Below are 24,932 nucleotides of genomic sequence, written 5' to 3'. Positions count from 1 at the left end.
TTCCCATTTACAACAGTTTCATTAACAGATAATGAATTAAGTGTAGATACAGTGTATCCAATACCCTTATAACTACAGTAAAAAAAAAAAAATTTCTAGTAGCATGTATAGAACATGATATCCTTAGTAATATCAATATATAGTCAAAACATGTTCATACAGAACCAATACCTCTCCTTTTCCATGTAAAAGAACACTCGTTAAAAATAATTAACAAAAATACCCATAAAACAATGGAACCTCATTTCATTTCACTGCACCCAAAGCTATGACACAAAATATTGGCTTAAAGGGGTAGATTAAAAAGAAAAAGAAAACCAGATTCTCCATTCTTTGTCACTTTTATTCAGTAGTAGTTTTTTTTTTTCCTTATTTTCAGTGCCAGACACGGCAAGGAGTGATTACAGCCAACTGTTATTAAAACATTTGTTCGCAACATATACCCCCTTTACCACTGACCCCAACTGACTCGTTTTGTGTGCTTTCGTTCTTTCCTTTTTTATACCACCACCAAGACTGGGTGGAGGGGCAAGGGTAAGAGAGATGAAGGGGAAGAGTCCAGGAGGCCAGAAGAGGAGGAATGCTACAAGCCACAGTAAGAATGAGCTGTATTTAATTTAAAAAAGGGGGGAGGGGGTGTACCCCACAAATGATACAGTAATGAGGATACACAATTAAATCCCATAAGCATGACTGAAGGCTTTCACTGTGTTTGACGTCATCACAATGGAAGGCATAAAAAGTGGAGTAAATCAATGTTGATACAGTCCAATCTAGTCCATTAGGCAAGATGGTGCAAGAAGTCATTTAAATTAAAAGTGCCCTACCCTTACCTAAATGGCTAGCAGACATGGAGAACACCACAGGGAGGAACCCACAGAGCTTTCTCCATGTAGCTATTAAAAATGTGTTGTCGAATGGCACATTGTCAAACACTGGAAAAGGGGCGCCACAATGGACCTCTCTCTTTTTTTAAGTATGAATGCTAGATTCAACTATCTCAACTAAGCAGGAAGTGGGCTCTTCTGCTAGGAATGCCAACCCTAATTCACTTTGTCTTGAAATATATACAGATTGTTTGTAGTAGCTACAGCAATGATATTTTCCTTGGGGTGCCAGGCTGTATGAAGTATTTTCTTGTTGAAGTCTAGGCTGTCAACGCTTATTTCATCTTTCTTTCGCTTGCCACTTGCACACACTTTGCGTGGCTTCAGAACTGTGCGAGGTTTATTGTTTTCCCGTGATGCTTCTAGGGTTATGTCTCGCTTTGTGTTCCGGTCAAACATTCTGAAGAAATTATTGTAAGATCCAGTCATGACAACACTGTAAAAGTAGACAGAGCACTAAGTCAAATAATGAACATTAGTTTTCATTGGTGAAACCTTGCCTAGTACTCCAAAGAGCGAGCTACTTCAAGCAGATTTGGATTTAAGGAGGGGGCGGCTGACACCAACCCAGGGAACAATCACTGGAATAAACTAGGAATATAGTATTAGTAACCTTGATTTTCTATTAATGACTCCTTTTCATGACTACCAACGCCGTCACCAAAGTTGCAAGCATCCTCAAGTAAAGCTTGTAAGTAGTACGGAATTATCTTAGTTGAATATTTTTGCAACTTCAGTCTATGCAACAAACCAGACCAGCCAGCTTCTACCGACCAGCCAACAACAAAAAACAAAACAATGGTATACAGCTTTCTGTAAGAAACCAATGCTTTATTTATGATGTACATTATAAGCTATTTATGTTCCCAGGACACTGTCTGGTTCAGACAATAACGTCTTATGTATGCTTATAAGAAAACTGCTCCAGAGTATATAAAGAAAGTAGCATATACAACTTTTATTAACAGAAAATCGTTTAACCTATAACACTAAATATATTTTAAGCAAGTATTTTTTGACAAATATTTTTAATAGTATCAGTTTGCAGGGGCACCACATTCTTGCCCTCCTAAGACAACTTCTGTGTCAGTCCTACTCGCCATCCATCACGGCTCAACATCTGCTAAGCAGCCCAATAAGCAAAACTTCACGTTTGAAACCATTAATAAATTACTTACATCCTTCCCACATGGTTTAAATTATTATTGTAAATAAGATTATAGGACACCGGGAACTGTTTAAAGTAATGCTTGAAAACATCTCTGAATATTTACAAATATTAAACATTATACAGGGTCACATATTAAATACAAATGATTATGACCTATTCATTAATGTCAGTTCTCCCAAAGGACACTTCACAACATTTTAACCAAACTCAGGTCGCTGCATATACCTGAAGGTAACAAAACTGTATTTCTTTTAAAATAATTTGTGTAGTTTAGGCTGGGATCCCCAGGTTAGCTGAATTTGTGAGGTTTTAATGGATTAGGGCACCTAGTCTATGCTATTTTAAAAGGTGTTGTTAGCCAGCATTTCTTTGGTATTCTTGCCAAAAATGCATAACTGGAATCTAAACACGAGAGAATATGAGACAACACTCAAATTAAGGAAAATTCTACAAAATAAATTGCCTGGGGTTTTCAAAAAAGCCAAGGCCATGAAAGACAAGGGAAGAATGAAGAACTTTTCCAGATTAAAGGAGACTAATGAGATGTGACAATTAAATGAAACATATATTTTTGGATTGGATACCAGATTTTTTTTCTCTGCTAGAAAGGACATCATTGAGAGAACTCGTGTTATTTATGCGGATCTGTGGATTAGACGGCAGTACTGCATCAATGCAAATTTTTCTGCTTTAGATGCCTCTACTGTCATTATATAGGAGAGAGTCTTTCAAAAAAATTTTTTTATGTTAAGGGAAATAAACAATTTTTCCTGACAATGGAACACGATGTTTAAACACCACGAGGATGAGCCGGCGGTAGCACCGCGCCGTGTCCGACTCCCTCAGTGTGGCCTTCCCTTTCCAGTCTCCGTGAGGCCTCCGGGTGAGCAGTGGCGTTCAGAGACGCAGCCTGCTTGCTCCTACTCCCGGGGTGCTGTGGCCAGCCTACAGGGCCTCATATTATAATCAGATAAAAACAATTTTAAAAATCAGACAAAAGATAAATTATCCAAGTTCTACTATCTTCAAAAGCACCATGAAACCTGACTCATATCAAGCTTCAACAATAAAACTATTGTTGAATAAAACACTCTAATGAGTACCTTGAAAGCAAGTTTAATAATTCCAGAATTATGTTTTCTTTTACTATTGTCTGTTCTATTGGAACATAATAAATGATAAATACTGACATTTAAAAATGGAATGATTAAGACTTATTTATCCTTTGAAATAATGGTACACATTTTGATGACATAGTAAAAAGGAATCATACTGTGCCAAGTTGTGGATTATAAAAAGCTTAATTACTCACGGTAATATGGTTAAAATAAGACATGGTAATTACCTCTTCTCTTCTATGAGGTATTAATGTAGTACCTGGAAAAACCAGTGTGTAACGCTGCAAATGAAGTATCTACTGCCTAAATATTTCTAAAAACAATTTAATAGCAAAGTAACAACCAAACTGAAATTTCACCATTTTAACCACTGGCATGTCAAAAATGTGATTGATCTGGTTCATAAATGGGAAAAGTTTAAAATTTATATCATAATTGATTCTATCTAGAATTTTCTGGTATACTTTCACATTTACTAGTGAAACATAATGTTTAATTTTTATCTGCCAATACTGCTGTAAGATTACTAAATTTATTTCAAGGAAACCCTAGGGAAAATGAAGTTGGGAAATGTAATTTATGTCAGTTTAAAAACAGGTTGGCCTTTAGTAAACGTAGCAACCATACTAGGAGTGAAACAGTAAATTTCTCTCCTCTAATGAAATTCAATTTGAATAAGAGGTTCAGTTCAAATTAAAATCAATTTACCTGTCAGATCCATTCCAACAACATTCAAATTTGTCAAATATGCAGTCATTTTCATATAGTGAACAAAGTTTACTTCTGAGGTATTCATGCACCTGGGGAAAAAAACATATGTATACTTAGCTAACACCTTAAGATCTGCTGCTCTTGAAATTAGAAAATGGTTTAACAAGTCTGTATTTTTTTAAGGCATATACGAACACGTATACATACCTTTGAATCTCATTAAAACTCAATTCTCAAAACAAACAAACAAAAAACTCAGTTCTCTGAGAAACAGTAAAGGTATTTTATCCTTTCACAGACATCTGATCCCCCTTCCATGAACACACATTTTCCTCTCATACAATAGAGAAAAATACCCTTCTGGGCATGGCACATGTCACTCTTTACAAGCTCGACTGAAATATTTAGGCCAGAACACATTTAAAACTGACATAAATAAGAGACTAATTAAAGAATATTATAGCAATATTTGAATTTGCTAACACTTGATTTTCAGCCCATTAATTTGATAAAAAACATGCAATAAGGCTTTACTTCCTTTTTAACTACCATTTTTGGGGCATAAATAACTGAAGCCTACAATATCTTATTAAGTGCATACGTTATGCATTGCATGACCCTGCCCTAATTTGGTAATAAATTATATGGTTATTCCAGGTATGTATTATGGAAATATTTTATATACTTGTTATTACTTATACAATATCCAAAGCTAATGAAAATGTAGCTCTGTTTTTTGAAGTATAATTCTGTTTACTCACTAGTATTTCACAAAGGGATCAACTAGAAAATAAATTAGTTGCATAAAACGTATTCTGAGAAATGATACAATTCTATATAAATATTACTAAATTACAAAGGACAGTTCCAAAGTATTTGTTGCGATCATAAGGGGAAAAAAACAAGTTTCTATCTCACTTTTCTTTTTTACTTAAAGAGAACCTTAAAAAGAAGTAATGATAGAAAAGAGTAGGTACCTTGGGACTTCCCTGGTGACACAGTGGTTAAGAATTCGCCTGCCAATGCAGGGGACATGGGTTCAAGCCCTGGTCCAGGAAGATCCCACATGCCGCAGAGCAACTAAGCCCGTGCACCACAACTACTGAGCCTGAGCTCTAGAGCCCACAAGCCACAACTGCTGAGCCCACGTGGCAAAACTACTGAAGCCCGCGCGCCTAGAGCTTATGCTCCGCAACAAGAGAAGCCACCGCAATGAGAAGCCCACTCACCGCAACAAAGAGTAGCTCCCGCTCGCTGCAACTAGAGAAAGCCCACGTGCAGCAACGAAGACCCAATGCAGCCATAAATAAATAAATTTTTTTTTAAAGTAGGTACCTTCTCAATGCTTAGAATTCTCTATGAAACAACCTAAAGTCATTTTAAATGTCCAATTATACATATTCAATAGCTGAATCTGCATATGCTACATTTGAGCATGATGTGACTCTACTCCCGATCACTAATCTAGTACAGCATAGGTAGAAAAACTGCGAATCGGGTAAAATAGGTAAATTATGATAATTCAGCCAAGTTTTAGAGTGCACATACAGGGTTTCTCACCAAACAATGCAAGAGCATGAAGTTAAGGTTCAGATCAATTACTCTCAATGGGAATGGGCTGGTGGTGGTGACAGTGGTGGCGGTGAGGACCAGCAGGAGACAGATCAGCATCTTGGCCGTCACACAAATGTAATTTAAGAACAAAGCAGTGTAGTATTCCTTTGTTGTTGTTTCAATGGAGCATTTATTTTGAAATTTCAAATACCATTAAGGAGACTCTTAAGTGGTTCATGTTTGTCCAAGAGGATTAAAAAGTTTGAGAAACATCCTTCTAATTTTACTGAGAACATACGATGTAAAGAAGGTGCCATTTATAAATTCTGTGTTCCTAAAGCAGTGTTAAATGTCTTCTACACTGCGGCTTAGGGCATAACACAGGTTTCTACTGGCCCCCCCGACCCTGTTCCCAGCTGCGCACATCTTCATTCTCTTCTCCAGAAGAAAGGGCTCCACAGTAGCGGCTTGGCTGACAAGAAGAGAATCCAGAACTGACATGCTACAACAGAAAGGCAGCTCCTAAAGCTATCTGCTGGGTTCTCACAAGCCCTTCTCCTTTAGGTTAAGACAACAGTTATTAGCCAAAAGGAGAATGCCAGTTCACTTGACTGGGCACACCAAAGTTAAGCTCTAGTTCAACTAGCACGATCCAGACTCCATCCAGGACACCGCGACTAGGACTGACCATTCTCCCCAATCCTCTTCCCCCAGACCTTGATAGAGACCGTAATTCCATCCTCACTTTAAATGTAGATAACAGGGGAAAAAAGTTATTACCGAACCGGTAATAACTACCGGTAAACTGGTAGCTTTACACTTTAAAACTGAATAGACAACACAATCTATAGAAGTATATATATAAATTTAACGTAAGGAAAGGCGGTATACTCATGGATCTCTGAAGGGAAAAGCCTAATGGTGAACACGCACTGCACTGTACTGGGATTAACACATAGCATACAAAATCCTTCTCTATAAACACTTAAAAGTAAGTAAACAGGTTAAATACTCACTGAAAGAAAAAATTGCAAATACCTGGTATGTTTCCACAGGCCTGTTTTCCATATTTAAGTCCCAAATTTTGACTGACAAATAGTCTCTAGTCATCATATATCGACCACTATGGCTGAATTTTACATCAGAAATTGAAGAGATGATTTCAGAAAAAAAAGACCTGTTACTCGGATCTTCAGGTTCTTCAAACACTAAAAACAAGCAAAATAGGAGGGCTGAGGGCAATCTGTAAATATTCTGGCTTGGACAAAGCATTTACTCAAAACACCATTCATCAACTTCCTAAGAGTGAGCTAAAAATGGCAGGGTAATAAAGAACCGAAAAACATCTCTCTGGCTATAAGAACATACCTTCCCTGAGAGTTTCTTAAGAGAATGAGAGTGACTTAGTACTGAAGCTGAAGATGCAAAAGGACGTATGTAGCACAGCACCTTCCAGAGTCATTTGGCTAATTCAGCAGAAGCAGACTCACTCAAGATGTCTGACTTCAGTGCACCAATCTGAGGTCCTGCATATACCTCACTGCCTTTGCCTGTACCGTCACCAGGAGAAACACACCATCCTCACCATTCCAACTCATACCCGCATTTTATTTTTTTAGTGGCCAGGTAAAATTATTTTGATAAGCAGCATGTACCAATCTTCATGAGTTTTAAAAATCTTCAACAACTTGAAGATAATAATGCAATCCTTTAATTTTTTTTAACCTGGTACTTTTCAAACTTGTTTAAGCCAAAGAAACCTCATCTCAGAAGAAATCTTCCTAGGAAGCTCAAAACAAAGGAAGAAAGGAAGGGAAGGAGCAAAAGAGAGAAGGTAGGCAGGGAAGAATGGAACTGCTCTACTTGAATACAGGACTGGAGAACCCAACCCAAGTTCCCAAAGAATAGCATTCCATTAAAAATACATCAACTGGGACTCAACAGACATGCCTCCAAGACAGCCTTCTATGCTCTTCCAGTAGAATAACCTATAATCCCTCATGTCGAGTCAGGCAGCTTACCAAAGGGAACAGGAGGTTTAAGACTTGTAAACCTATATAAATCTAGTTACCATGTCTGAAGACAAATAGAAAATGTTATCATTTGAAAACAAGATGCAATAAACTTACGTTTAGAATGCCTATCACAGAGGGCAGATGCCCTCATGTCACATAACCGAATAGTTCCTTTACTGCTGCTGTATACAAATGTGTTACAACTGTTTGGATGGAATTCTGCTGCTGTAATCACCTCTGTCAGCTCCTCCATATTGGCAGGCTTGATATCCACAATGTCTGGACAGCATTTTATTAAGGAATTTCCACTTAGAAAAAAGGTCAAGCATAATTTTATGTTTTTCAAATCTAAAATTCATTCATAGACTTAAGCACAACTATTAATTCTAAACTGCATATTACTACTTACATGAGTATAAATCCCAGAGGGATCAAAACTCTTAATGCTTGAAAAGAAGTCTGAGACGAAAACACGGGCGAATTTTAAATCACCTTAGAATGTAGAGGCCTTTTTTTTTCTGAGTATGATACAAACCCCAGAAGCCATAAAAAAAAAAAGACTGACACACCATCTTCCTAAATATTAAGAACTCAGTGTACACTCCAAACAAAACAGAAGGAAAAATCTGAAAGGCGGCAAAAAAGGGAAACTGCACACAAACACTGGAGCTGATTTACTTGATGTCAAAAAGGTGCTTTAAAAACAAAGCAATTCCAATAAGAATATAGGCAAATCCAATGAAAAATATGCAAAAGAACAAAAAGAAATATAAATGGTTGATAAATATGAAAACATGCTCAAATCTACTCAGGATGAAAGAAGCGAATCAAAACGACAAATTTTGGGCTTCCCTGGTGGCGCAGTGGTTGAGAATCCGCCTGCCGATGCAGGGTACACGAGTTCGTGCCCCGGTCCGGGAAGATCCCACGTGCCGCGGAGCGGCTAGGCCCGTGAGCCGTGGCCGCTGCGCCTGCGCGTCCGGAGCCTGTGCTCCGCAACGGGAGAGGCCACAACAGTGAGAGGCCCGCATACCGCAAAAAAAAAAAAAAACCGCCAAGTTTTCACTAACTAGACTGCTAAAGGTAAAGGTATAGGAAAACAGGCTCTTTTATACACTATAAACATACCTCATTTCATTGTGCTTCGCTTTTATTGAGCTTCACAGATACTGCATTTTTTTAATAAATTGAAGTTTTGTAGCAACCCTGCATCTAGCAAGTCTATCAGCACCATTTTTCCAACCGCATTTGCTCACTTTGTGTCTCTGTCACATTTTGGTTATTATCACAATATTTCAAATTTTTACATTACATTTGTTATGGTGATCTGTGATCAGTGATCTTTGATGTCACTACTGTAACTGTTTTGGGGTGCCATGAACTGTGCCCACAAGATGGTGAATTTAGTCAACTGTTGAAAGGACAACCAAGGGCTTAGAACATTACATAAACTTAGTTGATAAAGCAGCAGCAAGGTTTGAGGGTACTGGCTCCAGTTCTGAAGGGAAGTTCTCCTGTGGGTGAAATACTGTCAAACAGCACTGCAGGCTACAGAGAAATCATTCGTGAAAGGAAGAGTCAAAACTGACGTGGCAGACTTCGCTGTTGTCTTATTTCAAAGAAGCTGCCACAGCTCCTCCACCCTTTAGCAGCCACCGGTACAGGTGTGCCTGTACTGGTGGAGTATGAATAATGGTGGAGTGTTCATTTTTCAAATGATACCTATTTGGAAAGACAAACATTAATACTAGTTACAGTAACTAACATTTATCAAGAACTTAAATACTTCCAAACAAACATATATATACATTTCTATATTTATATGTATATAGTATATGTGTGTGTATATATCTCATATATCACACACTGTATATGCACAGAAAAATTTCAGGAGGGTAACGTAAAAATGAAAATGAGGTTTGGGAAAGTATTTATACTGCCATGCATCATGACTTGTATGAATTTCTTTTTCCAATCTTATTTTTATAATTAAAAACATTTTTTAAGAATAATACTCCATGTGTTTGTTTCTGTTACAAGAAACAGCTATTTAAAAAATTTTCTATTTTCATACGTACAAACAGATGAATTCCTTAAAATTCTAAGAATCCAATTTTTAAATTGATACATTATGCTTTTTATCAAATAACTTCAGCCAGTGTTTAATCACTTAAACACAAAGAAAAAATGGTATAAAGTAAGAAACTACTATAAAAAGAATCGAAACACACTAAGGAGAGATGAAAATCAATCCAGTATGGGCACAACATGCATTCTTCACCAAACACCAAAAAAAGAGAAACCAAATGGATACTAAAACTCCTGTCTGTAATTTCCAGGTGCCAAAGATTAATCCGCAAATCATCTGCAGATAAATACGTTTCATAATCACTATTAATAGAAATTGAGTTGATGTGATATGTATGAGCATTGGCAAATATTCGTCGTGGACTGGCCTCAACCATTAGATCCATGGGCCTAAAGACCGGCACCTGTCAATAAGACACATGAAAAACCATGATTACAAAATGTTTATTGTTTACAGGAGCACTGAAGGTCCAGAACACTTCATTACTCCAGTTTTTGAGGGAACATAAAACAGTATAATATTACATAGATTTTGTTTTATACAGCAACTGATGTTGACTGCTTATTTAAAGTGTTAAAATGGGAAGAAAAATGAAAAATCTGCAAAATTTACCTTCTTTTACAGACAGCAGTACTATGAGAATTTGCAGTTTTTCCCAGTTTCAATCTTTTTCTTGAAAGACTTGCAAAGCTCATAAATGTTTATAATTTAAAGTGGCTAAAAAGGAAATTAGCTCAAAGCATCTATTCTTGTTATTTTTTTGACTGCAACTAGAAGATTTAGTCCATTTCTACTTTTTTGATCTCCAAAGAAAGTTAACCTTGAAACTTAACCTTCTAACAGCTGACAATCAAACCATGAGAGCAAAAGAGAGTATGGTGGCACAGTATAAAACACAGGCTTGTGCTGAGTCCTGGTTCAGCCCCTGACCACAGTGAAACCTCTCTGTAGATCAGGGTCTGTTTAAAATTTGAGTTATTAATGTTCTATCTGGTTACCAAATCTTGGGAAAGAGCAGACTGTAATTATTCCTATTCATGTTCTGCCGAGTATCTATAATATATAACAGGAATACAAAACACTTCATCAGAATTAGAACCTTTTTTTTTTTTTTTAAATGTACTTACACGTAGTGTAGTGACTGTAGTAGGATCTCTATACCTTCCATCTTCCTCTTTCAAATTATACCCTTCTGGTCTTTTGTCCCTTTCACTGATTTTCCATAATTTTATTGTTTTATCTGGGGAGAAAATAAAGAAAGTCCTCAAAAAAAAAGATTAAAACTGATAGAAGAAGAACACATTAAGATATAGTTAAACATACCATTTTGTATCCCAAGAATAAAATCCCTGATCTGACTTAATAGAAAACAAATTTCCTACTACCAGATGAATAAAAACATCCATACATAGAAAAACAGTACAGAAATTGCACATTTATGTTAATGGCACTCGTAAAATTCCACTTGATATTAAAATCAAGTCACAGCCAGTTCCTTATCCTTCAAAAATAATTAAAGCTAGAGGAAAAAAATTGTATATTTATGTATATATAAACACATATATGTCTGTACATATATACAAACATACATATATAATGCTTAATATTTAATTTTTACACAAACAACAAAGTCAGTTAAAATAGCCTACTATTTAGAATAAAAATGATAAAGAATATCTATCTCCCTTGGTCACACACTTCCTAGCAGATGCTACCAAAGACTCCATAAATTTCTTCATAGGTCTGGATGGATCTGTTTTTAAAATCTTTCTTTTCCTCTGTTGCATCAGGGATTCAATTCAAGTAAGTAACAGGGCCTGAAAATAATTTACCAATTAAAAGCATATGTCCCCAAGTCCTTCGATCCCTGGACTGGGAAGATCCCTCATGCCATGGAGCAACTATGCCCGTGCGCCACAAACGCTGAAGCCCGCGCGCCTAGAGCCCGTGCTCCACAACAAGAGAAGCCGCTGCAATTAGAAGACCTCGCACTGCAACTAGAGAAAAAGCCCATGCGCAGCAACGAAGACCCAACGCAGCCGTAAATAAATAAATAAATAAGAATATGTTAAAAGAAAAAAAAAGAAAGAATATATAGTGTTTTTAAAAATAAGCTTTAATTTTGAAGTAAATTTAGAGTTACAGAGAAGTTGCATAGAGTGTTTCCATATACCCTTCACCCAGTTTTTTCTAATGTCAGCATCTTATGCAACCTCAGTACATTTGTTAAAGCTAAGAAATTAACATTCTACATTACCATTAACTAAACTCCAGACTTGACACTGATTTCACCAGGTTTTCCACTAATGCCTCTTTTCTGTTCCAGGATCCAAATAACACTGTATTAGTTGTCAAGCTTCCTTAGCCTCTCTGACTTTACCAATTTCTCAGACTTTCCTTAGTCTTCTTCACCCTGACAGTTCTGAGAAGCAGTGGTGAGGTACTGTGTAGAATGTCCCACAACTGGGTATGTCTGCTCTTTCCTCATGATCAGACTGGGATCATGGGTTTTTAGGAAGAGCCCAGAGGCGAAGCAAGTGTATACACAGCACCAACGTGACTTTTCCACTGGTGATGTTAGATTTGATCACTTGGTTAAGGCAGTAACTGCCAGGTTTCTCTATTTCCCCCTTGCCATACTCTATTCTTTGGAAGTGAGTCACTAAGTCTAGTCTACACTTAAAAGCACAATTAAGTTACAGTCCCTGCACGGAGGAATATCCGTCCACATATTATTTGTAATTCTCCTTTGTAACAAGCGTTCCTTCTCCCCACTTATTTATTTATTCAATCAACCATTTATATCACTATGGACTCAAGCACGTTTATTTAATATTATGCTCTGTGTTACAATCCTGAAACTACACTTGTATCACATTCTTAATGGCCCTTTATAAGCAAATGGGTATAACACAATTTGAAAAAGCAGTGCATAAAGGCACCGTAGAACTCTGTCATAGAGGTAGCAGGGACTCCTTCAGCCTGGCCACCCCTCTCTGCCTGGTGCAGAAGAGCATGCTAAGCTGCCCCTGTGGGTGCCCTTTGCCGAGATGAAGTGCACACAGAGAAAACCTGCTAATTTTACTAACTTGCAACCTAGTATTTCATCTGAACCCTCTGTAATCTTGTTTTTCAGTTATATTGCAGTTAAGTTATATGTGTTTTCTCTGTGCTATTTAGTTTATATATATTTATATAATTTAGGTAAAGAATGATATATTTTAGAATATTTAACCTGTCCCCAAATCTGTAATATAAATGAGCCAAGGCCTGAATTCTACATTTTGGGAGAAATTATCACCTAAATATGATAAGGATGACACCCCCCCCCCGCACATACACATCCCCATGATTATCTTATGGCCTGTTCAAATTCTTCATCCTTACTAAAGATCCAAATAAAGAAATCACGATATACTTATCAAACATTTGAAATAAGATGTAATTAGTGTTTGTGGTTCCTAGTAGTGTTATAGGAAGAAAATTCTAAAAAAAAAAAAAAAAGAAAAAGAAAAAAACTTGGGCAAACAGATTTTTAAAACAAATTAAACTTCAAAACAAAAATTTTTAAGTGATAAAATTTGTAACTTAAGAGACTTTTAAAAACTGTTAATGGCATAAACAAAGGATCCAGAAGTACTAGACAATTTTAGTGCAGTGCCTGGGAAACAAGGCAGGTCAGGAATTTTTTAAAAATCAAAGTTCTTATGCTCTACAGTAGTGACCTTTTTATCTGGAGTTTTTGGTCCACTGCTGGAGGTACATGAGAATAATCAAACTCCATAAAAGTGCATGCAAGATTATGTGAGTATACTCATTTTCTGTGAAGGGGATTATTAGAGTCCTCAACGAGAACTGTTGTTTCCAAAGAGTTAAGAATCACTGCTCTGCAGTGTTACCCTGCACTGTGAACACTGATAACTAAAGAAGTCCAAAACCCCAGCGCCCCCCTCACCAGAGGGTCAGACCAGGGAGAACCATGCCACCAACTCTCCTCTGTGGGTGTGCAGCTTTTACATAAAATCCAAAAAGCTTCTTAATAATAAGCTGTTAAAACACAACCTGTTTACGAGTGAACTTTGTATTATTCATATATTCAAAGACCCAGGGTCAACAGATTAGAGTTGGATGTTTTTGCAATGTAGAGAAACTGAGAATTCAGAGAAAGGCAAAAAGAAGGTTAAAGAGAAAGAGTATAAAACCACTTGAAGAAACATTAAGTGAATAAAGTTATAAGAAGGTGACTATGAAATTATTTAAGTAAAAACAATCTGGGAAACACTGAACAGTTTGTGATGACTGTGGAAAGCCAATAAAAAGATGAAAGTAAGATTAATTTTGGTTATTCAAAGCTGGAACGTTTGGTCCTATCTTCCACCGCTCTCCCCAGTAGTCTTTTTTTTTTTGCATTACGCAGGCCTCTCACTGTTGTGGCCCCTCCCATTCCAGAGCACAGGCTCCGGACGCGCAGGCCCAGCGGCCATGGCTCACAGGCCTAGCCACTCCGCAGCATATGGGATCCTCCCAGACCGGGGCACGAAGCCGTGTCCCCTGCATCGGCAGGCGGACTCTCAACCACTGCGCCACCAGGGAAGCCCTCCCCAGTAGTGTCTAATCTTTTTGTGAGTATAAAGACCCATTACGTGTAGGGGGAAAAGGTACTATCATGCTATATCTCACAGAGAAAACTATACGAAATAACAGAAAGATACTGCTCAAATTTAACAGAAGTTGACATTTTTCCATATTTGCTTTCTCTCTTTTGAAAGAATAAAGCTTTTCAGATACAGATGTTTAAGTCCTACTCCTCTCATCCTTCTCCTAGCTCACCATACCCAGACATAGCAGTTTGTAAGATGTCCATACTTGTTCTAGCCTTCCAAAATGGACTCTAATTTTAGCACAAAAAATACAGCCCCCATCCCAAAATTTGTATTTTACTTAGTATTCATTAACAACAAAAAGACAAAAGCCTACAATGCATTGTGTAGTGTCCTTTAAAATAATTTGTATTATTAATCAATGATTTTTCAAATTTACACAGTAATCCTATTTGGGAAACACTGTTGATTCTGTCCACAGAAAAATATTACAGATTCACATAACCCGACCCAACCACTGCAATTTCCAGTGGTTTCTCCTTCCACTGAGCTGTTGTAGAGTTTAGTGTCTAGAAAGGCTCTTCTGGTTAAATGATGCCTTATCTCAAATCACAGAGGAGCACATGGAAACCTGCATGGAAGACACGTGTGGATATAAATAAGAACTGAAAGAGATTTAAGATTTAATCCATAAGTGAACTGAAATGGGATTTGCTTCCAAAGAATACTGAGAAGGAGGGGGAGGAGAAGTACCTGAGAAACACAACCGGTGATGAATTGAGAACTGTTGAAGCTGGCTGTTGGGGACATGGGGCTTCATTATTCTGCTTCAGCTTGTACTTTAAAAATTCCCCTCTATAAAAAGTAAAATGATTTAGCCTGTAAGAAGTGAACTGGGACTTCCCTGGTGGTGCAGAGGTTAAGAATCCACCTGCCAGTGCAGGGAACACGGGTTCGAGCCCTGGTCCGGGAAGATCCCACATGCCATGGAGCAACTAAGCCCGTGTGCCACAAGTACTGACTCCATGAGCCACAACTACTGAGCCCGTGTGTCTACAGCCCATGCTCTGTAACAAGAGAAGCCACCGCAATGAGAAGCCCACACACTGCAACGAAGAGTAGCCCCTGCTCGCCACAACTAGAGAAAGCCCATGTACAGCAACAAAGACCCAACGCAGCCAAGAATTAATTAATTTTTTTTTTTAAGTGAACTACCAAAATTACTAAAAGCAAACACACTTCCTGGGACATTTACTTCCAAAGCAGAAACTACGTAAATGGTATAATTACATATTATTTGTGTCAAAGAGCAGTATCTGAAGAGCTATTTGAAATAACTTAGTTACCTATGTAAATTAAAACTGAACCAAGATTAGAAGCCAACATGTGACATGAGTAAACATATAACCTCCATCTAGGATGCTCTAAGTTACAAGCTTTAAGTCATTATTTCTATTTATTTTTCTTTTAGTAAGAAGAGAGGGGAATGCAATTTATGTGAAAAGAGAGCGGGCAGATGGTACAGATTTCAATGGACTTGTTAGGGAGAGCTCTGACAATCAGAAAAATCGGCATCTAAGAGGAAGCAAACATTTACGTTGTCAGCTAGTGGCATCATTCTGGGGAATGCATTTCCAATAATTGGATACATGGGTGATAAGGCCTAAGGTGGATGAGGGCAGCACTTAATACTGTCTACTGGGTCACCCCCAAAGTCACGTGAGTTTACATTCTGCAAGTGCTAAAGAATGGTGAGGTCTAGGTGCTAAAATCTGATTTTATTAACACCGAGGGGATGAGAAAATGAGAGGTTTTCCCCAATTCTTGTGCCAGCCTCAAAAAACTTTTAATCTAAATTTTTACAGACTATGGCTAACCAGAACACCTGGACGTACCCCTCAATCACTCTAATGCTTCTCTTTAGACTCAAATCCACAGCGATCAACCAGGTCGCAACAACTCATGTGAAAAAAATTTAGAAGAACAAAAGAAATGACCCACTTCTTAACCTGTCATAAAGGACTTTAAATTCTGGTAGAGTCATTATATAATTCTAACCCTCACTTAATAACGTTTCCGGAACAAACAAAACCGTACAAGAAGCATCTTCTTACAGCCATAAGGCTTGCTGGGAAGAAGGCAATGAGTCAACTCCAGTTTGTGTCCTTGTTGGATGAGGATCAAGTAAGAAGAGTGCTCTCCTAGAGAGTATCCTGGAATGGGGGCCGTCCTTGGACAGAGTGTTTTGTATTTACAGTTGGAAATACTCTTTGGAGAGTTAGGCACACTTAAAAAGGAAGAGGAAAGGAAATTAATATTTACTGAGCACTCACTATGTACACTAGGAGTCATCACATTACTCCTCACAACCGCACTGTAACACAGATATTACCATCTCCAGTTTGCAGATGAGGGAAACTTGATTCAGTGTTAGTGAGCTGCCCAAGGCGACTAAGCCAAGAAGTGGCAGAAGCAGGATCTGACCCAAACCCAATGGTAAAGCTCATTCTTTTCACTACAAACTGTGTGGACTAAAAGAAGTGGACACCCGAGGATCTCTTTCATAGAACTTAAAAACTAAAAGACAATAAAAAAGGGAAGACAAAAAAGAAGAGTTTACATTCTATATGGGGAAAAAATATTTCCAAATGTCTATTTGCAGAGATCTCTTAACAACTACTCCTCTTTGAAAAGGGGAAAGCATCCTACAGGATATGTGTACATACTAGGCATATGCAAAGAAAAACTTTACACTTACCATTGGTAGACAATAAAAACTGAGCAGCATTTTTCTGGGGTAACCACCTAATTTTGTTGATCTTTTCTTCTATTTCTAAACTTTTCAAGTAGTCAAACTCTGGTTCATGGCTCTGAAAGGTGCTGTAAACATTATATTCTCCTCTGCTATGAGACTGGATTTTGTTCTAAAATGGAAACAAAAATATTTGGACCAGTTGAGAAATATTTCAAATTAATCAAACATATAATCAATTCCAACAGACCCTGAATCTTACATATAATTATATTGTTTTTTATATTTAAAGGCTTTCAAGGAAGAAACACAAATGCTTAAAAGAAAAAAAAGGAAAAGCTAAATAAAGCCTACTAATTAGGCCCAATTCATAAGGAAAAGTGATATTAAAATATGATCGTTTTGCTGATTACTTTACCTTTATAAATGACACAGTACAGAGGACTACTGAGCATACATAACAAAAAGTAAAGATTAACTAAGAAAAGCTCATCAGGAACAGGTGGCTGAGGCCCACCTTCTTTCTCTGCCCACTGTTTTAAGGATCAATTCTCTATCCTTTACTTAACATGATGTATTGTCCTCTTCCTTTCCCTTTCTCATGCCTGCCTTTAGGTCAGTTCACTGCTGAAAAACTCTTAAAGAGAAGAGCTGTAATAAATGCAACAGCACATCTGACCCTGACCTCCCCCACCCAAGACCACAGTTACAGGGCTCTATTACCCACTGAGCCCACATTCAGCAATACCCAGCAGGCCTCACCCCATGAACAACTGCACACCCTCCTTGAATTATCTTTCTTATATTATGAGCCTAGCACACACCAATGATTTATTTCACTTAGTATCAGTGTGAGTGAATATAATTTAAGCTATTGGATAAAGAGACTACCTGTGAAATTCTTCAGTTAACCACTACCTTAGCAAAAATGAGAATTATAACCATGTTCAGAATTTTACCTTTTAATCCATCATCCCATAATCAAAAACCTTCCCACCAAAACCATTAAATGTCTAGTTCAAAAAACCAATGGAAAAATAGTTTAAAAGAAAGATATTATTTATAATCAACTGTTTTAAGTAAAAGTGAATTAGCAAATGAAATGTTTAAGATCACGTGATAATAAGAATGACCCCTTAGTCATTTTTATTATTTCTCCTTATAAAAAGAAAACTTTATTGAATCATCATCTTGTAATGTATGTTTTGGGTTGTTTTCTTCCAGTAGCTTGATTATCTGGATTGATCATTCATGGCTACAGTTGTATGTGGGTCCTCTGACAGTATCATCAATTATTACTGAGTGGGATTGCCAAAACTGAGAATGCAGAGCATACCATAGAACATAATCCACACTGGGGATATGGAAAGGGTAAAAATCAAACTCAGAACCTTGGTCTCATTACCATACTCTTACACCAAAGCTGATAACCTAACCCATTTAATGTGTACAAGCTAATATCTCACCAGAAGAAATTCCATAAGTCTTCCATTGAAAGTTACTCAGTCTCTAAACGTTTGTCATGTTACTCTCCAAAAAAAGCTACAATATAATGCAGTGTTTTTAACTTAAGCAAGAGACTACAGTACTATGTACACTAGGTCCCAGAGGTACAGAGAAATTTAATAACACAGAATCTCTGCCTTCTGGTAACTTGTGTGTGTGAAACTTTAGTCAAAAGTCAAAATTAAGGTCCATATAATTCAGGTAAGCAAAACAAAGAGCCAAGGTAAGCAGGGCCAAGGTATATGCAGAAACTAGGTCTATCAGGGTCTGTATTTGATGATAAGGAAAAGAAAAGCACAACCATATAAAAATATTTTCTACAACAGAAAAGTTGTAAAAGTAAAGTCCTTAAGACTCAAGAATAACTACAAGGGTATAAACATGATCTATTACATGATTCAGAAACAAAATCATTGGAGGTGTTTGGCCATCTCAATGGATTGCAAGAAGCACTGTTTCTTTCCGACAGGAAAATATATATATATACACGTGTGTGTGTGTATATATATATATATACACGCGCGCGCACGCACACACACACACACCACACAAGGAGAAAGTTACAGCTGACAAGTTAAAGATACATGAGGCATGTGCACTCTCTCCTGAAACTATGTTAAAATTACAGTGAATTTTTTAAGACAATGGATAAGAACAAAAAAATAACAGCAGAGATGACAGCAGCAGTAACAAATGAAAGACGTCATAAAACAGATGCCATAAAACAATGACCGAATTAACGAACTGCAGAGAGCCGGACCCTAGCGGACAGTGGGATTTTCCCTAAAACGTGGGGAGGGATGTTTGCATTATAATGGTCACGACAGCACTGTTCTCTGCATGAACTAAGTACACTGAGCATACGAAAAAAGGAACATAATCCCACGTCCTCAACACTGTGCCACTTGAACAAGGCTGCGCGGCCACTTCCCGCCTCGCGGCGCCACCGTTGCTGTTGCTGCTGTTGTGGCCGCTGCCAGGCCGACCGCCCGGCTTGGCTCCACCGCACCCCGGCCGCGGCGTCTGGCCCGGGTTCTGCGCCGGCAGGGCGCGGGCGGGGTCGGGGGTTGCGTAGGCGGCGCTGCCCGCCCGCCTCAAGTCCGCATCCCGGGCGAGCATGGAGGAGAAGTACCTGCCGGAACTGATGGCGGAGAAGGACTCCCTGGACCCCTCCTTCACGCACGCCCTGCGGCTGGTGAACCAAGAAATAGAAAAGTTTCACAAAGGAGAAGGCAAGGACGACGAAAAGTACATCGATGTGGTGATTAAAAGAACATGAAGCTGGGACAGAAAGTGTTGATTCCTGTAAAACAGTTCCCTAAGTTCAACTTTGTGGGAAAACTTTTGGGGCCACGTGGCAATTCTCTGAAGCGCTTTCAAGAGACCTTGAGAAAAATGTCCATCCTTGGAAAAGGCTCCATGAGAGACAAGGCAAAGGAAGAAGAGTTGAGGAAAGAAAAGTGGAGAAGCAAAGTAGTTCCACCTCAGTGATGATCTCCATGTTCTGACTGAAGTGTTTGCCCCGCCAGCAGAAGCCTATGCCCGGATGGGACATGCTCTGGAGGAAATCAACAAGTTCCTCATTCCTGACTATAGTGATGAAATCAGGCAAGCCCAGCTCCAGGAATTAACATATTTGAATGGTGGTTCAGAAAATGCAGATGTAGCAGTTGTTCGAGGGAAACCTACCTTGCGTACAAGAGGGGTACCAACCACAGCAATAACCAGGGGCAGGGGAGGAGTCACGGCCCGGCCGGTGGGAGTCGGGGTACCGCGAGGGACGCCGACTTCCAGGGGAGTCCTTTCCACCCGAGGGCCAGTGAGTCGAGGAAGAGGACTTCTCACTCGCAGAGCAAAGGCGTCCCCCCAACTGGGTACAGGCCTCCGCCGCCGCCCCCAGCACAAGAGGCCTATGGAGATTATGCCTGTGACGTCGGCTGTGGCACTCTGCTTATGATGCACAGTCATGACTCCTAAGTAACAGCTATAGCGGCCCAGCCCAAAGCGGTGCTGATTACTATGATTATGGACACAGACTCAGTGAAGAGATTTACGATTCCTACGGGCCAGAGGAGAGGACTAACTCAAGACACAAGGCACCTCGGGGAGGACAGCAAAGGGCGTCTACAGAGACCAGCCATACAGCAGATACTGACTGTACTGTCTGATGTTGTGACCTAGCCAGTCTCCACCAGTCCTGTATACTGTTCAAAGTAATTGTTTTCTATGAACAATTCCTTTTTAAATAAATCAAAATGCTTAACATCTGAATGGATGGAATTTAAAATTACTTTGTTGAAACATCAACCTGGGCAGAAAAAAAAAAGGTAAAATTTTGTTATTTCCAGTCTGTATATGCAAAAAATAGGTCATCAAAGGAAAAAAAATAACTTTAACTAGTGTTAAACAAAAAAGATAGGTTTACTAAATATGTTAATCCATCCTTTTAACATAAGCCTCACCTTTCATTTTAAAGGTTTCCATAGAAATTTAGTTATTTTTATCTTTCAGCCATATGCTAGTTTTTTTTTTCCTCTTGCCAACATGCGTAAAAAGGGAAGCCAATTACAAGTGCAAATAATGTGGTATTCTTTTACTTGTAACTCAAGTCTTGAAATGTTCTGTAGTGTTAAGCAAAGTCTCCTCTTGCTTGATACTAAATAAACTTTTGAAAGAAGAAAAGTCAAAGAATGCTATTTTATTTTTGTTTTAAAAACTCTCCTACAATCAGAGAATCATGATACATTCCAGAATGCTTCATATTTGGGTTTTTCTTGCACAGCTTTCCAGATTCTATTTTTTTAACCACACAATCTATTTATGTGAAATCTTCTTAATGAATTTAGAAACGCTTCATCCCAACACCTGTAATAGTATCTGGCATACAACAGGCATTCGATAAAAATTTTCTAAATGAACAAAAATAAAAGCAAAAAGAATGAATAAAAGGTGGCACTAGTATGGTAAAGGGAAGCTGGAATTAACCTGGCAAATGGAGTATGGTGCAGAAATTAGGAAGAATGGGTTAGATGCACACACAGCAAGACAGAAGGTTCTGGAAAACACAGCTCTTAGTGATAAAGCAGGACACAGAATGAGGTACAAGACATAGTATTCCTCACATACATTAAAAAACACAGTCCACAAAAACAAAATCACATACTTCAACATGGACACAAACAGAACCCACAAATACATAAAGGATACTATATCATGATCAAGTTTTAAAGCCACAATGAAGACAGTGTGGTACTCACACGAGAACTGACAAATATACCAATGGAATAAGAACAGATGGCCCAGAAACAGGCCTGAATTTGGACAAAAGTGGTACTGCTGAGCCAGGATGGTCTTCTCACTAAATAGTTTTTGGTTAATTGGCTATTCATATATAATAAAACAAACCCTGACCCCTACTACACCTCAAGCCACTCATGTAAACTGATTCCAGGTGAATCAGAAATATAAATGTGAATATGTCTAGTACAACACTGTCCAAGAGAGCTTTCCGCATCCAGTCTGTATTTGTGCTGTCCAATATGGTAGCCACCAGCCACATGTGGTTACTGAGCTACTGAGTTACTGTAGCTACTGTGACTAAGGAAGTGAACTTCAAATTTTACTTAATTTTAATTAATTAAAATTTAAATAGCTACAGGGATCTACTACCATACTAGAGAGCACAGATCTAAAAGATAACAGAAATGCAGATCTTCCTGGACCTTGGGGTAGAGAAGTATTTCTTATACAGGACAGAAAATGCAGTTAAGTCTAGAGAAAACACTGATAAACTGAATTATATTAATAATAATAACCTCTATTTGTCAAAAGATACCATTTAGAAAAAATGAAAAGGTAAGTCACAGAATGGAAGATAGATACTTCCAACAATACAACTGACAAAGGGTTCATATATTCAAAAAGTGCAAAAAGCCTACAAATCAATAAGAAAAATTGAAAACAAGCAGAAAACAAGTGCAAGAGATTTTAGTAGGCACTTCACAAAAGATGATATCCAATGGCCAATAAACATATAAAAGATGCTGAACTTCGGCGTTAATCAAGAAAAGTACAAATTAAAACCACCATAAGATACCCTCATAACCTCCGAATGTTTAAATTTTAAAATTACTGACAATACGAAGCATTGGCAAAGATGTGGAACAGCCAGAATTTTCATATATTGTTCATGAGAATAAAATTGGCAGAACCACTTTTTACTGTGTTGTCTACTAAAACGAAATGCCTACCCCCCCATGACATGATAATTTCATGCATGACAATGTGCACCAAAAAATCTGGTCAAGAATGTTCACAGCAGCATTATTAAGCCATGAACGGAAACAACCAAAATGTCTGCATCTATCTATAACAGAACGGACAAACTGTGGTACAGTTTTACAAAAGAACATTATATAGCAATGAAAGTGAGCAAATTATTACACAAACATAAACTGAGCAAAAAGGCCAGACATAAAATACTTACTGTAGATTCCATTTATAAAAAGTTCTATGACTACAAGCCAAACTAAGTGTTAGAAGACAGGTTTACAAGGGGAGGAAAGAGAAAGGAATGACTGGTAAGGGGAATGAGAAGGGTTAAAGGAAGGATGGGAAGTTCTGTGTGTGATAATCCACTAGTGTTTTGTGCACTTTTCTGTGTATCTTTCAATAGAGCTTTAAAACAAATACAGCATACAAACTGTGCAGCCACTTTGAAAACTGTATGGGCATTCCTCAAAAAAATAAAAAATAGGGTTTCTCTGGTGACACAGTAATCCGCCTGCCAATGCAGGGGACACAGGTTCGAGCCCTGGTCCAGGAAGATCCCACATGCTGCGGAGCAACTAAGCCCGTGCACCACAACTACTGAGCCTGTGCCACAACTACTGAGCCCTTGTGCTACAACTACTGAAGCCCGTGCGCCTAGAGCCCGTGCTCCACAACAAGAGAAGCAACCGCAATGAGACGCCTGCGCACTGCAACAAAGAGTAGCCCCCGCTCACCGCAAGTAGAGAAAGCCCGTGCACAGCAACAAAGACCCAGCACAGCCAAAAATAAATAATTTTTTTTTTTTTTTTTTTTTTTTTTAAAAAAAGGGACTTCCCTAGCATTTCAGTGGTTAAGACTCCATGTTTCCACTCCAGGGGGCACAGGTTCAATCCCCTGTCAGGGAACTAAGATCCTGCATGCCACAAGGCACAGATCGGGGGGGGGGGGGGGGGGGGGGGGAGAGAACTACCATATGATCCAGCAATCTGGTATATATCCAAAATAATTGAAAACAGAATCTCAAATGAGATTATTCACAATAGCTAAGAAGTGGAAACAACCTAAATGTCCATCGACTGATAAATGAATAAAGAAAATGTGGTGTGTGTGTGTATAATATACATTTAATGGAATAGCCTTAAAAAAAAGGAACTCCTGTCACAGGCTACAACATGGATGAACCTTAAGGACATTATGCCAAGTGAAATAAGCCAGTCAAAAATGACAAATACTGCATAATTCCACTTATACGGGGTATCTAAAATAGCCAACCTCATAGAAACAGAAAGGAGAATGGTGACTGCCAGGGACTGGAGGGAGAAAGAAGGAAGTTGCTGTTCGGTGGGTACTGAGTTTCAGTTATGCAGAACTGGGGGGTTCTGTTGCATAACGATGTATATGTGGTTGGCAAAATTGTATTGTACACATGGATATTTTGCCACAATTAAATAACAGCACACAGAAACAAAATAAAAATTATAAGAACACATTCAAATGGTTATCTATGAAGTGAGAGGTGCATGGGAGAATGGGAGCACATTATGCAAATAAGTTAATGTACGTTTGACTACACACGTGCATGCACGTGTTTGTTTACTAAAAGAAAGGGCCTCCCCATGATCTATAATGGTAGTGTCATGAACTCAAGTATGCCCTTGAGGTTCAGACAAAGAACATGATAATGACCACTGTTTTAATGATGAGAATATGGACAAAGTCATACACTACTGAGAGAAGTATAAATTTACACAGCTTTTCTGGAGGATAACTTGTCCATACTTATTGAAAGCCTTAAAAAGGTACTCAAAAATTCCACTCCAAAGTATAACCTAATGAAAAACAATGATGCAAAGATGTATGAACAACTTAATGCATAAACAACCTAAGTCAAGTAAATTATGAAACGCTATAGAGCCAATTAAATTCATACAGAGATCAACGTTTCTCAACCATGTTAATTTATGCGCAATGCTTCCTTGCTAATACCTTCTGCAGATCCCACAAGCTACATGTTTGTTAAACTGTGTCATTAGACAGACTATGTTCTTCCAAATGACACATGCACTTCTTTCCACTCAGGGTTTGCTATAGTCTCTTCACTTCCCTGACTGAGACTGAGATTAATGCGAGAAAACATTAGAAGTTACAGAATGATACATACAACATGATACTTTTTCTATAAAACAAAATAGAGCCCCAGAATAAACATAGATACGTAAATTGATCTTTATTCATGTGATGGGATGATTCTGGATT

At 38.2% G+C, this 24,932-nt stretch overlaps 1 protein-coding gene and 1 pseudogene across 7 annotated transcripts in view; one reads left to right on the top strand and one right to left on the bottom strand.

Annotated features, from left to right (window-relative positions):
* Positions 1-322: 322 nt before the first annotated feature.
* The window catches only part of PPP2R2A (protein phosphatase 2 regulatory subunit Balpha), an 87,451-nt gene continuing 62,841 nt past the window's right edge, over positions 323-24,932 (bottom strand). For all 7 annotated transcript variants that reach the window (XM_059071733.2, XM_067039912.1, XM_059071737.2 and 4 more), the window contains 7 exons: positions 16,905-17,070; positions 10,673-10,785; positions 9,771-9,948; positions 7,571-7,735; positions 6,480-6,649; positions 3,885-3,976; positions 323-1,323 (listed from right to left, as the gene is read on the bottom strand). In XM_059071733.2, coding sequence (XP_058927716.1) covers positions 1,044-1,323; positions 3,885-3,976; positions 6,480-6,649; positions 7,571-7,735; positions 9,771-9,948; positions 10,673-10,785; positions 16,905-17,070 — 1,164 coding nt within the window. In that variant the 3' untranslated portion in view covers positions 323-1,043. The remainder of the gene's footprint in view (positions 1,324-3,884; positions 3,977-6,479; positions 6,650-7,570; positions 7,736-9,770; positions 9,949-10,672; positions 10,786-16,904; positions 17,071-24,932) is intronic.
* LOC131761235 (KH domain-containing, RNA-binding, signal transduction-associated protein 3 pseudogene) lies at positions 19,522-20,655 on the top strand (annotated as a pseudogene).

Source organism: Kogia breviceps, chromosome 8 (genome assembly GCF_026419965.1).
Source record: "Kogia breviceps isolate mKogBre1 chromosome 8, mKogBre1 haplotype 1, whole genome shotgun sequence".
NCBI lineage: Eukaryota > Metazoa > Chordata > Mammalia > Artiodactyla > Physeteridae > Kogia > Kogia breviceps.
The sequence above is the reverse complement of the archived record's forward strand: the minus strand, read 5'-3'. Positions and strand labels throughout refer to the sequence as shown.